The sequence below is a fragment of the Callorhinchus milii genome, unplaced genomic scaffold (assembly GCF_018977255.1).
Source record: "Callorhinchus milii isolate IMCB2004 unplaced genomic scaffold, IMCB_Cmil_1.0 Scaffold19, whole genome shotgun sequence".
Taxonomy (NCBI): Eukaryota; Metazoa; Chordata; class Chondrichthyes; order Chimaeriformes; family Callorhinchidae; genus Callorhinchus; species Callorhinchus milii.
In genome coordinates this window covers 10,630,296-10,646,537 of record NW_024704760.1, presented here as the reverse complement: position 1 = coordinate 10,646,537, position 16,242 = coordinate 10,630,296, and the positions used below count along the sequence as shown (strand labels likewise).

At 45.5% G+C, this 16,242-nt stretch overlaps 1 protein-coding gene across 1 annotated transcript in view; it reads left to right on the top strand.

Annotated features, from left to right (window-relative positions):
• Positions 1–16,242, top strand: part of LOC103186079 (synaptotagmin-6) — a 74,045-nt gene that overhangs the window by 43,484 nt on the left and 14,319 nt on the right. The window contains exon 5 of the mRNA XM_042342260.1: positions 14,675–14,795. Coding sequence (XP_042198194.1) covers positions 14,675–14,795 — 121 coding nt within the window. The remainder of the gene's footprint in view (positions 1–14,674; positions 14,796–16,242) is intronic.

Sequence of the window (16,242 nt, the reverse complement as noted above, 5' to 3'; positions counted from 1 at the left end):
TGGGGTAACTGCTGGAGTCTGACCAGAATTTCTATTCAAAATTTGGAATTTCTATTGGAATATTAGTTATAGGTGTCAGCCTGGCTCATTTGTTAGCACTCTCTCTACTGAGCCAGAAGGTTGTGGGTTCAAGCCCCACTTCAGGACTTTGAGCTCACAATTTAGACCGACATTCCAGTGTATTGCTGGGGGAGCGCTGCATTGTTGGAGGTTCTGTCCTTCAGATTAGACTTTACAACTGGACGTTAATAATCCCAGGGTCGACGATAATAATCCCAGGGCACAATTTCAAAAGAAAAGGGGCGGTCTCCTCCCCCAAATAGAATCAGTCATTCACTTTGTGGCTGTTTGTGGGACGCTGCTGAGTGCAAATCGGTTGCCGTATTTTAACTATTATTAGCACTGTAATGTACTAACAACACAGTTAGCACGTTACAGTGAAATCTTGTGAAATGGTTTAAAATGTCCTGCTGATGGGAAAGGCGGCTTCTCAAAGCACAACTCCTGACTCTCAGTAACTACAGAGTGTCCACAAAGTCCTGTTACCCCTCTGTTACAAAGCAGCAATATGTGACTACAGAAGAGCTGAAACAAGTTGTCAGATTCACCTCAGGACTATACCCAGCGCAGGGGGCGCTATATTAATGTAAGCTGTTGTTTTTCTTAGGGTGTTGCTGTGTGAAAAGTGGCTCGAGGATTTATATACAAATAGACAAGACACAGGAGTGAAGTGCTTGAAGTAAATATAATCCTGGCATTTGACACTGTGCCTTGAACTTCACAAGAAAAGCCTTTGTGTTTGCAAACTCCCTTCTCTTTTTGGGTTTTGCCACAGGAACTTTAATAATAATAATAATAATAATAATCCTTGCATTTGATATAGCGCTTTTCATGTCTTCCAGACTTCTCAAAGCGCTTCACAGAATATGCTGTAAAGTGAATTGACCGTATATCTGTGGGCGAAACACGGCAGCCAACTGCGTACAACAGTGTCCCACAAACAGTCATGAACTGAAAATGACCAATTCACTGTTGTTTTTTTTTGGAGGGATTATTATTAATATCCACTTGAAGTGGTACAGGCAGGATTTGGTTTTACGTCTCATCTGAAGGACAGCACCTGTGACAATGCAGTGCTCCCCCATTGCGTCAGTGGGGCTTGAGCCCTCAACCTTCTGACTCCGAGGCGAGAGTGCTACCCACCGAGATAGGCTATCAAAGCATTTTAATGTGATTAAAGTGCTGTATCAAATGGAAGGATTGTTATTATTATAATTATTGGCGTTTGCAGTTTCAGTTCTTGGCCCCTGACTGGAAGTCTGACCTCTTAATAATGGATGCCATCGACCACAATTGCCTCAGGTCAAAAAAACAATCTGTGGCTCGGGCACTGAACTGTACAGTGTAGGTCTGGGGTTTCTTGTCTATTCGTATCCAAGTTACCACAACGTTGGATCTGCAAAGTGGATGCAATACAATTTAGATTTATATTGCACCTTTCACATCAGCAGGACATCTTTTCAAAGTGCTTCACACAGATGTCGCCCCGAGGTGAAAGATGCAGTGTGATGTCAACTGTGTTGTATTCACTTTGTACTTTGGATAGGATTAATAATAGTGACAATAATAACAATTACATTAATAATAACCACTGCAATTGATATAACGCCTTAATATGTCTTCAAAACGGGGCAGCCAATTGTACACAGGGGTGTCCCACAAATTTATTATGTTTTTTAAGGAATTATTACCCTCGGAAAAGTGAACCGCCAATCGACTAACAACTAGGTTCCGACTTACTGCTTAAACAGTCGTGTGCAGTAAGAAAACTTGCCCAATATTTCGCCCTGCCTTGGAATCGAACCCAGGTTTCTCGCTTGTGAGGCGAGTGTTCTAACCCTTGAGCTACAGGACTCCATAATTAGTGGTATAGCTCATTCCTCTAACACTGGGATCATCCTCTGCACTGTCTCTATGGCCTGGGCAGCCCGTTATGTCATAGTGACCAGAGCTGTGTGCAGTGTTCAAGGTGCGATCTGACCAGAGCAATGTATAGCCTGACATTCGGAACGCCACTGATTTAGCATCTGGCCCAGTTTGCCTAGTTTATTGCTGCCTCAGACTTTTTTGACACAGTGAGTGAAGAGTCAACTAATATCTGTACATCTCCAGGGATTGGGTTAATGCTATGTGCCATCTTGTCCTTACCTCAACCATCTTGTAAAATATTGATGGTTGGAGCAAGAGGAGCACTGCCTGTGGCAGGGGCAGGGCTGGCATTGGACTCAATCAATAACTGGGTCTCCAAGTTGCCCAGAACCCAGGTGTCAATCTCCATTGATTCACTCTCATTTCAGCATCTCCAGAGGATTTTCTAAGTGATTAAGACTGTGAAGTGTTTGGTGAGTAAACGTCGGGGTCTCACCTCAACCCACAGTGAAACTGTGCTCTGTCCATCATAATCCACCCCTCAAACAAAAACAGAAGTCGCTGGGAACCCTCAGCAGGTCAGGCAGCTCAGTGTTCCCAGCGACTTCTGTTTTTGTTTCAGATTTCCAGCATCTGCAGCATTTTGTGTTTTGTTTATAATCCACCCCTCACCTCACTGTTGCTGTTGTCGCTTTTGACTCTACAAAAGTCCACTCGGGTTTGTAATCACTTCTGTTTTGTAAAGTACTTTGAGATGTTTATTCTCACATGAAAGCCACTGTGTGGATGCCAGTTATATACAGCATCGGTAACGTGGAAACATTTTCAAGCTTTACACAGGTAAGTGGTCCTACTGTCATAAGTGATTGCTGTCAAATGTAGTGACTGTGTATTTGGAGGCAGACACGGCAATCAATTTACACAGAGCATCGTCCCAAAAGCAGTCATAAAGTGAATGATTAATTTATCAGGAGGATCTTAAGCCTGAAAGAACTCCTTTCTCTTTTCAAATACAACAACAACTTGTATTAACACAGCGCCACTCAGAGTGCTCAGCAGTGGTGCAGCCTGACGCCAAGCCGGTGGTGGGTGGGGGGAAGAGGTGACAGTAAGAACAGCCGAAGAGGAAGATCTTTAGGCGTGCCTGAAAAAGCGGAAGGAGGGAGTGAGGTGGAAGGTTTGAGTTAGAGAGTTCCATAGTTTCGGAGTGTAGTGGCTGAAAGCATGGCCGTCGATGGTGGAGTGAAGGGGACGAGGGACAAACAGGAGGCTGGAGCCAGCCGAGCGGGGGCCGAGCGTGGAGCAAGTAGCGACTTCCAGGAAGAAAGACCTTGGCCTAATATCTCATCCAAAGGACAACCCCTTCAACAATGTCCAGCACTGCCCAGGCTGTGATATTAACTAAGGAAGGTGGCATCCTGACTCACTTGGTAGCACTCTCACCGCTAAGTCAAAAGGATGTGGGGTTAAGCTCCACTTTGGGACGTTAAGCTCCCAGTCGAGGCGGAGGCTCCAGTGTAGTCCTGAGGCGAACATTGCATTTTTAGAGGTGCCGTCCTCAGATCAGACATTAAACCCAGGGTCCCGTCTGCCTGTTCAGGTGAATCTTAAAGATCTCGTGTCACTATTGGAAAAGAGAAGGGAGTTTCTTCTGGTCCTTGACAACAATCCCCCAGGTGGAATCACTTGTATAACCAGCTCGGGTCTTAAATGCTGTACACTGTCCAGCGCCTTATATCCTCCCAACGTGAAAGGTGCTATACAAATGTAATCTTGTTGTTGTTGTTTGATTCATGGTTGTTTGTGGGACATTGCTGCATTCACGTACAAAACATACAGTCACTACACTTTACATTAAATCTTGTGAAGTTCTTTGAGACATACTCATCAAGAAAGGTGCTATGCCAAAGATTATTATTATTATTATGTTATTACAGTTTAAACCACCCTGTAGAGGTAATTTCTAAATGGTTTTCAGTGATGCTCAGCCAGACCAATAACACTGCCACGTTGCAGATGAATGGATGTTACTTTTCTTAGTAGTTTTGAGCTTCCAAAAACAGTTACCTTTTGCAGGAGGATGATATTTTGTTCACCAGGTATGTTGTAAAGCCGTTTCTTAATAGTCTTAACAGTCCCAGTTATACTGATGATGACAGGAGCTATGTTTGTTTTACATTCTCACATACATCCACAGTCACTTTGTAGATTGATATATTTCCTGATTTTCTTTAGTTCCTTATTTTGTACGTTGTAATCACTTGGGATTATTGTCATTATTATTACTAATTACAGTGTGAAACCACACAATCTTGTGAGTCACAAGCCAGTGTGTATTCGATTGAACCAGTACAACAAAGAACAACCATTTGCATTTATATAGCGCCTTTCACGGCAAGAGGACATTCCAAGACTCTGAATACAAATTCTTGTCTGATGGCACAGTTCGTTCCACAGAGAAAAGTAACTGTTCGTGAGAAGTCTTCAAATTATCCCATCTGATGGATTGTATCCTCTGTTTTACATACAACAACAACAAAATTACATTTATGGAGCGCCTTTCATATTGGAAGGACGTCCCAAGCCGCTGGACAGTCAGGGATCAGGATCTGAGCATGGGGGAGGGGTGGGGTTGGGGTGAAGGAAGGCAGAGAGGTGGGAGTGCGACTGAAGGCACGACCATAGAGAAGGGTCTTGATACCGGCCTTGAAGGAGGCAAGGGAGGAAGCGAGGCAAAGGGACCGTGGGATGGAGTTCCAGAGTGTGGAGACTGAGAAGCTGAAATCCCGGCCACCGATGGTAGGGCAGGTCGGGCGGGAGACATGGAGAGGCCGGAGCCCGCTGAAGAGAGGGAGCGGGCAGGTTGGTAGGGAGTCAGCAGGTCAGAGAGGTAGGAGGGCGCAAGGCCATGGATGGCCATGAATGTAAGGATGAGGATCTTGAACTTGATCCTCTGAGGGATGGGGAGCCAGTGGGGTCGGGCGAGGGTGGGAGTGATGGGGTCAGGCGAGGGTGGGAGTGATGGGGTCACTGGTGCGTGAGAGTACATGAGCTGCAGAGTTTTGGATGATCTGCAGTTTGTGAAGGGAAGAGTTGTGAAGGCCGATGAGAGGGAGTTCCTGTAATCGAGCCTTGATGTGATGAATGCGTGGGTGAGGGTTTGGGGGCCTGAGGGGTGAGGCAGTGGCGGAGTCTGCCAATGTTGTGGAGGTGGTGGTAGGCAGTGCCGGTCATGGCTCGGATGTGGAGGAGAAAGGACAGTTCAGGGTCATACGAGACATGCAGGTTTATAGCAATGCAATAGCAAAATATTGTAATATGTGAGAATGAGGTAAACACCATCAGTGTCAAATCTCTTCGGTCAGCAATATTGGCAATTGATAAATGACTCAAGGTTGGTGAGTGGGCTTTACATTTATTACTATCATAAATTATGTTTTTTTAATGATCTTAAAAAATAGAAGGTTACCAAGAGAGAACAGATCGAATAGAGAAGAATCGATGGTGGGAAAGAGAGAGACAGAGAGAGAGACATAAAGTAAAACTCCCATAAGTCATATCAGTTGGGATCATAACAATTAATATGACTTACACGAAGTCCGAGTTGCAGGCAAATAGTATAAATTGTATAAAATCTGATTTAATCCATAATCTACACTGTGTATGTGTAATTCAGTGCATTAGTGTGTATGCAGTGACGGGTCAAGACTACGTTTCCTGAGATTCAATGTCTCTTGATCCGTTGGCGCATTCGCATTTACTGGAAAGGGTTGGAATCACATTGAATTGCGGGAAATTAAGTTCTTCTGCGCATACTTCGACTGGTCAATACTATGTTTCCCGCAATTCAATGTAGCCGGTAAGTGCAGGAGTAATGGAGGATAGGGGAGTGGCGATCCGAAATAGGAAATGATTAATACGAAATGTGCAAAGAAATCTAATTGGTTTTGATAGGAAACTGAATGGGACAACCCTATATATACTGTATATATATATATATATAGAGAGAGAGAGAGAGAGGTATATGTATATACTGAATTGAGTCAACTCTCTCTAGTCCAGTTACTGAGCCAGGTGGATCTGCAATACTCCACGACATTGGTTGATGGCAGACCAGGCTGCCTGGCTCGTCGGTAGGACCTGGAAGGACAGAACAGTCACGGGGGAGGCAGGGAATTCTCCCACTCAGCTCCCATTAACCCTGCAAGCCAAAGCCCTAACAGCAGTCCTAGCTAGACAAGCAGTTGGAAAGTTTGGCCAGGCAGTGAGTTGGTTTAGCTAGTTAGGCTTCACCAGGACCCCAATGCTTGCTCTGGAGTCTCCAACTCTTGGCTCTTGCCAACCTGTGCCTAATACTGTCCAGAATTAGGCCATTATTCTGCGGCGAGACCACCCATTCCATTCCAGGGAATGGAGGGAGGAGGAGGGAGTGGGGAGGTAATTTCTCTAGATTGCGATCAGTACAGGAGTCTGACTCCTCAACCTCAGCCTTTATTAAACGGTTGAGAGATTACATTTTGTAGTTCATTATGCGGCTGTTTAAAATAAAATTAAACGTTAGTAACCACCACCAGGTAACTAACCAGGCTCATTCAAATTTCATTCTCTTCATTAATTTAAATCATTAACATTAAGCACCAGACCCTTCATTCATCTGGTAAATGACTATAAAGCAGAGTCATTGTAAAACAATGTTCCCACACACTGAGTTCAGGATCTGTCAGTGACACAGTCACATCTAGTAATACATTCAGCCCAACTGGTCCATACAGGTGTTCATACTGCACATCGGCCTCCATCTTCCTATTCCCCTCTCCTACACCCTTCTATTCCCCTCTCCTACACCCGTTATTTTCCTCTGCTAATGCCTCTATTCCCCCTCTTACCTCTCCCTCATCTATAAAAGGAGAATAAATCTTGAGAAAAAGGAGGTGGAGGGTGGGAAGTGATTAATTCAAATAAACTAAGTGTGTGCTCACTTGGGGTCCAAATTACATCAAAACATTTGTAGACATAAGACAGAATTTGTAGAAAAAACTAATGTGAATCCCTCTTCAAATCCATCAGCAGTGTAGACGAAATTCCTGTGGGATGATGTATCCTCCCTTTCACCATAAAACCCTAAATTGTCCCTCTTTGATGAGTGAGTCTGGCACCACCGTTCATTTATCTCCTTGCGTGATTTCTAGGTGACATGATCTTGTTGAACTCAGTAAGTAGACTGTCAGAGGTCCCACCTCTCGCACAACGAGCTGTACCCCGCAGATCTGTACGATTTCAAGATCCTCACACTCATCTTCAAATCCCTTGATGCCCTGGCACCTCTCTACCTCTGCGACTTCCTTACTCTACAAGCTATTACCTGTTGCCTCCACTCGTCTGGCTCCGGCCTCCTGCTTGCCACTCGTTCCCTTCATTGCAACATCGGCAGCCGCACTTTCAGCCTCTATGCCCTGAAACTCTGGATCACTCTTCCTCTATCCCTCTGCCTTACCCTCTCCTTCCCTATTTTCAGGTCACGCCTGAAGACCTTCCTCTTTGACCATGCCTACGGTCACCTCCCCCCCACCCCTGGCTTGGCGTCGTGCTCCGCAACTTTTAAGCGCTCTGGGACTTTACCCTGCATGAGGGACGCTCTATAAATGCAAGTTGTTGTTGTTATGCACCCTCAAATATCTGAGCGCAACTGAAATGACGCAAACCAAACCAAACCAGGGTAATGCAAACTGACATTAACTTTTGCCTACAAAATGCTCAGTGAGTAGAGAGAGGGACTGTGGAGCCAGGTGGGATTTCTCCCTGTTGTCGTCTGATGCTGGATTCCAAACCTTACTCATTATATCGTTACTATCTGCAAGAAACGACCTTCAGAATTCAAATTGAGGACACTGTAGAGAGGGTTATTAACACAGAGTCCCATATTTTACTGCTTGTACGAGTCTGTTTTTTGATGTGACACGTGTGTGTATGTGAGAGCCAATTAAACTGGTAGCATTCACACAGAACATCACCAGTGGAAACTGGACACAAAGGGCTTTTAGCAGGAAAGAGACGCCCAATGGAATTCTTTCAGATATTTTAACAAACCCTGGATGATATTTTTAGGCAGAGCCTGAGCCACTTTTCGGGGCGGAAGGATTGATTTCAATGTGTCAGTGGTTGTGCTTTCACTTTGAGCCGTCCGCCTGATGTGAAAGGTGCTATGTGCTGTGTGCTGGAGGTAGAGAATCGAATCTCTCTCCTGCCTGCTCCTCAGAGAGCAGAGCCGAATGCTATCAGCGGATTGAAACAGGAACGGTTGTTTCCGTTGCTATAAAGACATTGTTAATTATTCAGTAACATAATGTGTTGTGTCTCATTGTGTTAGCTAATGGATGTGGCAGCCAGCTGAGTGAGTTATTCAGTGTGTGAGAGCTTTCCTGTGTCAAGAATCATTACTTCTCTCTCTCAGTAGCAAACCAACTTTTCAACATCTGGGTAGGAATGTTGTGGTTGTGCAGATTTGGGGGAGGAAAAGGAGGGAGGGTGAAAGGGTAAATACTACACTGTCAGAGGTGCTGTCCTTTGGGCAAGATGTTAAGCCAAGGTCCCATCTTCTTGTTCAGGTGGACAGTACAGATTCTAAGGAGTTATTTGAAAAGAGTAGGGAGTTTCTTTAACATCTTTAAGATCCACCTGAGCAAGCAGACAGGACCTTGGCTTAACATCTCATCCAAAGGACGGAATCTCTCCAGCATAGCACTGAAGCATCAGCATAGATCAAATGGTTTCCAAGTCCTGACGTGGGGCTTGAACTCACAACCTTCTGACTCCGAGGCGAGAGTGCTAACGACTGAGCCAGGCTGACAAACAAAAAAGTATGATTCAATGTGTAAGGGGGGATATAGACAGGGAAGACAGAGTCTCAACAGGCACAATGAGACGAGTGGCATCTTTCTACACTGTCAAAAAAATTTGAAGGGTCTGTTACCCCTGGAAAGCAATCTACTAATCGACTAACAACTGGGTTCCTATTTACTGCTAGGTAAACAGAAGCGTGTGGAGTAAGGTAATTTGCCTAAAGTTTCACTCTGCCCAGGAACCCGGGTCCTCTCGCTTGTGGGGCGAGCTCGCTAACCAATACACTATGAGGACTCCATGAGATCAGAGAGATAGGTAGGTGCTGGGGCATGAGGATCTTGAAGTCAATCCTTTGGTAGACAGACCATGTGGAGTTTAGTGCAGGTAATGAATAGGGTAATGTCTGAGAGCATTTTACAGATAGAGAGAAAACCCCAGCAAGATGGGAATTGGAGAGAGATAGAGGAAGGAGAGCAAAACAGATACCAAGAGAAGGGTGGTGAAGACAGGATTATTATTTAATTATTAGTAAAGTGGGTCATCTCAGGATGGGCAGTAGGAAGGAGAGCTTATCTGGGAACATGGGGTTTATTTGGGAATGGATGCCTGTTGTTTGTCTGTCTCTGTGTCTCTCCACCCTTCTCTCCCATCACTGTCCCCCTCTCTATCTCTACCCTGCCTTTCTGTGGGTTGTTCTCTGTATTACTGTCAAAATGACTTCTCTTGTCAATTTCTCTCTGAGTCTTTGCCTCTTACTGTCTATTACAGATTGTATCTCACCCTCACTTACCTTTCTCATCTCCCTTCACACACTCACTGAGGGAAAGAGTGTGACTCTTTCACACTGTCATTCACTGTAAATCTCTGTCTTTTCAGAGTATCTTGAGAGATAATATCTCAGAGGGGACCTTATAGAGATGTATAACATTTTTAATGGGATTGAAAAAGTAAAGCTGGGTTTATTTTGTCAATCCAATATATAACTCATCCACCTCGATAAAGTCTCATCTGAATTGTTTTCTCTCAAGGCTGAATAGCTTGTCCAGTTATTGCTCAGAGTCACAGCTCATTCCTCTAACACTGGGGATCATCCTCTGCACTGTCTCTATGGCCTGGGCAGCCCCTGATGTCACAGTCACCAGAGCTGTGTGCAGTGTTCAAAGTGTGGCCTGACCAGAGCAATATACAGCCTGAGTATCATAATGATGATAATATTAATCCTTGCATTAGATATTGCGCCTCATCACGTCATTGAGGCGTCTCAAAGCGCTTCACAGAATATACTATAAAGTGTCATTACTGTGTGTGTTGTGGGCAAAACGCAATGGCCAATTATGCACAGCAGTGTCCCACATACAGCCATCGAGTGACCAAATTTTTTTCCGGAAAGCGATCCGCCAATTGACAAACAACCGGGTTCCTACTTACTATGAGATAAACAAAGGCGTGTGGAGAAAGAAAACCTGCCCTTAATAATAATCTCCTTGCACTTGATACAGTGCCTTATCACTTCATTGAGACGTCTCAAAGCGCTTCACGGAATATATGGATTGTAAAGTGGATGGACTGTATATTTTGTGGGCGAAACGCAGCAGCCAATTTCCCGCAGCAGTTGTTGATATCTGGAGATCTAAAATGAATTGAGTTAGCCGTCCAGCTTAGGTTCCTGTTTACCTTGTTTTCGTACAGCGAGTGACTCTGCTCCTCTGGAATTTTCCATTTTCACTTCAGTTGATTTGAAACGTCACTTTCACTTTGAAATGGCCCACGGCTGTTACTACCTTATCCTGATTGACTGCAGCCCAGAAGTTAAATGATAGCCAGTTGCTTGGGTGGCCAATTGTGGGCTTGAGGGTCTCTATGGAGTAACAATGCGTGACTGATTTTAAAAGGCAAACAATTGAACTCAAATCCTCTCTGCAACTAGTCCCAAGCAATTGACTATACTCCGCAACAGAATGATATTGTTAGTGGCACATGGACAGATCCTTCCTGGACATTTCTGATAGGAAATATAGTTTTTTTTTAGCTTTCTGGGGATCAGCTGTGTATCTGACACGTGCAGAAATCCATCACCGTTGTTAAGAGTATCCAAACCAAGCTGAGAATTCCATGCATATAATAAGAATAATCCTTGCATTTGATATAGCGCCTTATTATTCGAGACATCTCAAAGCGCTTCACAGAATATCCTGTAAAGTGAATTGACTGTATAATTTGTGAGTGAAATGCACACCACTTACACATGGAAATTCAAGAGATAGATTGTTGGAATGGAATGCACAGTCTCTCCCTGGAGGGACACATCCTGCTTACCTAATTCCAGCTAGGACCACCTTACATGTTAGGGCTTTCGTTTGCAGGGTTAATAGACGCTGAGTGGGATGACTTACTGCCCCCAATGACAAGTCTGCCCTTCCAACTCCTCCCGATAAGCCAGGCTGTCATCAGCAGTGTACTGGAATTCTGCAGACCTGCTTGGCTCAGGAACTGGATTAGAGACTATCACGGAGGGCTGGCTTGATTCTGACATTCCGTAGCCAAATATGTCACCTTGCAGCCACTTCAGCTCCAAGCAGATCCTGCTTACCTCCCCCCCCACCTCCCCACCCCATGCAGGATAGCCACTAGTTCTTTATTTGACATTCAACATCTAGGTGATGATAAATCTAGGTTATGACTGGCAATTGATTGGGAATCCGAGTCAGGTAACAGGCAGTGGATGTTTGTGCCAGGGATTGAACTTGACCCGACCTGTAAGACATTCACTTTTCAAACTATAGAAACAACAGCTCGACGCTGTGAATGCAGGATGTTAGGATGGACATTCTGGAATAATAAAAGAAATCTGACCTGCTTGCTTCTGAACCCACTACACGCTGCCTCTGCTCGACTGGCTCTGGCCTCCTACATGTCCCTTGTACCATCCATTCCACCATCCGTGGGCGCGCATTCTGCCACTATGCCCCGAAAACGCTCTTCCTCTATCCCTCGGCCTTGTCCTTTCCTTTCCCATCTTCAGATCGCGCCTGAAGATTTCCTCTTTGATCGTGGCTATGGTCACCTCCCCTCAGCTCGGCATTGTGCCAAGCGGTCTGCTGTGTGAGGGGTGCTATATAAATGTAAGCTATTGTTGTTGTTGTTGATGAGCTCAAATGACTGAAGGGCCTTTTTACATGGTGTGTCAGCTTGGCTTACTACTCTCACTACTGAGTTAGGCTGTGGGCTGAAGCCCAACAGTCCAGGCTGACGCTCCAGAGTAATGTCAGGAGAGTCCAGCATTGTCAGAAATGTCGTCCTTCCAATGAGACATTAACTGAGGACCTGTTGAGGTGGACATTAAAGAGGAGGGAGTTTCTCCCAGTGTCCTGGCCAACAATCCTCCAAATAATAGTAGTTATTCACTTCATGGCTGTCAGTGTGACATGGCTATGCGCAAATTGTCTGTCTTGTTCAAAATACAAAATACAGTCACTGCAGTTTATAGTAAATCCTGTGAAGAGTGTTGACGTTTCCTCCCAACCAAAGGGGGCAGAGGGCCATAGGCCAAAGGCTATTGGAAGAGGTAGGGTTTCAGGCCACGTTTAAACAGAGAGGGTCTCTATGAAGTGATAAGGCGCTATATCAAATGAAAGGATTATTATATTAATGTGTGGCCAGACTGATTTCTGTATTAGATGCGTGTCAGTGACTTATTGAGCTACAGGAAAAACCTATTTGAATCTGCCCCATCTTATAATAAACATCCTTGCTTTTCATATAGCACCTTATCACGGTCTTCAAGACGTCTCAAAACGCTTCACAGAATATACTGTAAAATGAATTGACTATATACTTTGTGGGCGAAACAGGGCAGCCAATTGAGCACAGCAGCATCCCACAAGCAGTCGTGGATTGAGTGACCAAATTATTATTATTATTATTTGTTTGCTTTAAGGGATTTTTACCCCCAGAAAAGCGATCCTCCAATCGGCTAACAACCGGGTTCCTACTTCCTGCTAGGTAAACAGAGGTGTGTGGAGTAAGTAAACTTGCCCAACGTTTCGCCCTGCCGGGAATCGAACATAGGTCTACTCACTTGAGAGACGAGTGCTCCAATCACTAAGCTGCAGGACTCCATCGCTCCCTGTCCCATCTCTGAGAGAGGAAAGGCTGGGGGGAGGAGGGCTAACTAGATAGTTCTAAATAGCAGTGTTTGACTTAACTCCTGGCAAATTGTCCAGCCATTGTGCTATAAATACAGAGAGCGAGGAGTGCAGTGACATCAGCCTCTCTACTCCGCTCAGGGTGACTTGCAATATTTAGGCTAATAGACAGCTCGGGGCCTTTTATCGGCAAAGAGTTACAGGAAAAGAAACCAATTAAGCACAGAGTGAAAAGTTGAGCGTTTAAACCAGTTTTATTGAGCCTAAAGATCTGATTACAGCTTTCACATTAGCCTGTGACCTGCTGTGGCTAAGGGCTGTGTCAATGCACGGTTTTATAGCTTGAACGGGTTCGATTGGCACCCGCGCCTTCAGCCACTCTGCCCCCACCCTCAGGAACTCCACCCCACAGTCCCTTGCCTTTTTCAAGGCCCGTCTCAAGACCCTCCTCTTCGACCAAGTCTTTGGTCACCCTCCTGCCCTCCGGACCCCTGCTGTAGCCAACCTACCACCCGCTGCCTCCGCTCGACTGGCTCCAGCCTCCTGCTTGTCTCTCATGCCCTCTATTCCACCATTGGTGGCCCCCTTTCAGCCACTAGGTCCCGAAACTCTGGACAACTCTTCCTCTATCCTTCCCCATCTTCAGATCGCACCTGAAGACCTTTCTCTTCACCATGCCTATGGTCATCTCCCCCCTCCCCATGGCTCAGTATCATGCTCCGCCACCGTCAAGCGCTCTGGGACTCTACCCTTTGTGAGGGGTGCTATATAAATGCAAGTAGTTGTTGTTGTGTTCCATGCCCATCATAGCCCCCTGAGCCGTGACATTGATTCAGCATGAGCTGAACAAAGAGAATTGTGGAATATTTCGACACATATATTCCATTTGGTCCTTTGTGCCTGTGCTGGTGCTCTGTTTCCCCCCACTCCCCTTATGCCGAGTATAATCTAAAAGAGGGGAAGAAGGGATCAAGCCGGGGGGAATGGGCTAGAGAGTTCTGAAGTTTTGTGGCATAATGGCGGAAAGCACGGCTGATGATGGTGGAGCAGAGGGCAAAAGGGTTAAGCAGAAGGCCGGAGCCAGCCGAGCGGAGATGGCAGGTAGAGGAGTGGGGAGGAAGCAGGTCAAAGAGGTAGGAAGGTGTGAAGGGATTTGTGGACGAGTGTGAAGATCTTGAAATCGAAATCAAACAGAAGCCAGGCTCTTGTGGAGCATTCAGTAATTTGGTTCGAAGACTCTTAAACATGTTGACGGGTTTCCGTGTGTGTGTCAGACACCTGGCTGACCACAACACAAATCCAGCCTCAATTGCCACTTGCCACAAAGTTCGTACCAATCTCTGAGAGAAGATATTCCTCACCAGGTCACAAAGTTGGTTCAGATAAAGAAACCCCGTCAGCCAATCTGAACCCAACCCTCCAGAACATCTACCCACCCGTCTTCTCATCACAGCATTGAGCTGCTTTATTCTTAAACGAGCCCCAGCCACCCTTCCTGACAACCACTCATTGATTACCCTCTGAGTAATGAAAAACTTCCTGGTGTTTGGTCCAAAATTGCTCTTTACAACTCTAAAGCTGTCTCCTGTCTGACCACTCTCCTATATTTTAGACACCCTCACTCTCGCTTTCTCTCTCTCTCTCTCACTAATTAGCTTTGGCATTTGAAGGATATTTTCAGACATGATTTTGCAGATTCAGTGATTCGGGCTGCAACCCTTTAAGTCAACACTTTGATGTTATTTTTCTTCTCTACTCAGGAGAGCGTGGACCTGGGTGAGATCATGTTCTCTCTCTGTTATCTGCCCACCGCCGGCCGCCTGACACTAACCGTCATCAAGTGCAGAAACCTCAAAGCCATGGACATCACTGGCTACTCTGGTGAGTCTCCATCGTTTACAACAGACACGTCTTTGGGTTTCAGTGATTTTATTTCAATCTTCCTAGCTGGACAAGCAGCGGGAAAGCTTGCCAAACAGCGCTCTCAATGGCAAGCTCTGTGGATTTAGCTGGTTAGATTCCAGCAGAACCTCGACACACACTCTGGGGTCCCCAAGCCTTGTCTCTTGACAACCTGTGCCTAATACTTTCCGGAATTAGTTAAGCAGGCTGAGTCCCTCCAGGGAGAGAGAGAGAGAGAGAGAGAAAGAAAGAAAGCGCACAATCTATCTCTGGGAATTCAATGTCTTGCTGGGATGCACCGTAGGGATGAAGTCTCGCTTATCAGTCGTTGGTTGTGCTACGTTGATGGGGGTCCCACCCGAGGAATAAGATACTGAACCTCGAGGAAGTCTGGCCAATATTCACCTGGATGATAGCTGCAATGGAAGGACTCAGCTATGATGAGAAGCTGAGCCAACTGGAGATCAAGGGGTTGGGATGCATTGTCCAAAGTGCCATCCTTCGGGTGAGACATTAACCTGATATCCTTTCTGTGGTTGTTCACTTTGACGTTAAATCTCCCATGATACACTTTGAAAAGAGAAGAGAGATTCTCTCTGGCCAACAATACCCCAGATAAAATTGGTCTCTCATTTCATGGCTGTTTATGGGATGTTGCTGTGTGCAATTTGTCTACCTCATTTGCTTACGAATCTCTCTAGACTTCTAAATCCTGTAAATCCTGTGAAACTCTTTAAGAGATCCTCCCGATGTGAAAAGAGCTACATTGAATATATTGATTATTATTTGAATTATTTATTATTAACATTAAGTGAAGAATGAGTACATAAAATTGCTATTCACGCAGAGAAAGAGTATGGAACACGCTGACTGTGAAGACCATAAATAGAATTAATGAAGGCACAAGAGAGGGAGGGAGATGCTTAATAGGTAAGGATATGAGGGATGTGGAGAAAAGGCACGGAAACGGGTGGCCATAAAAATAAATAATCCATGAATTTGATAGAGCGCCTTGTCATGTCATTGAGATCTTTCAAAGTGCTTTTCAGAATACATTGTAGAGTGGAGTGACTATGGTTTGTGGGGGAGCGCAGCAGCCAATTTATCCCACACTATTATCCCACAAACAACCGTGAGCCAGGCTGTCACACACTGAGCCAGACTGACACACACACTGAGCCAGACTGACACACACACTGTCCCAGACTGAAAAACACACTGAGCCAGACTGAGACACACTGAACCTGGCTGTCACACACTGAGCCGGGCTGTCACACACACTGAGCCAGACTGACACACACTGAGCCTGGCTGTCACACACTGAGCCTGGCTGTCACACACACTGAGCCGGGCTGTCACACACACTGAGCCGGGCTGTCACACACACTGAGCCGGGCTGTCACACACACTGAGCCGGGCTGACACA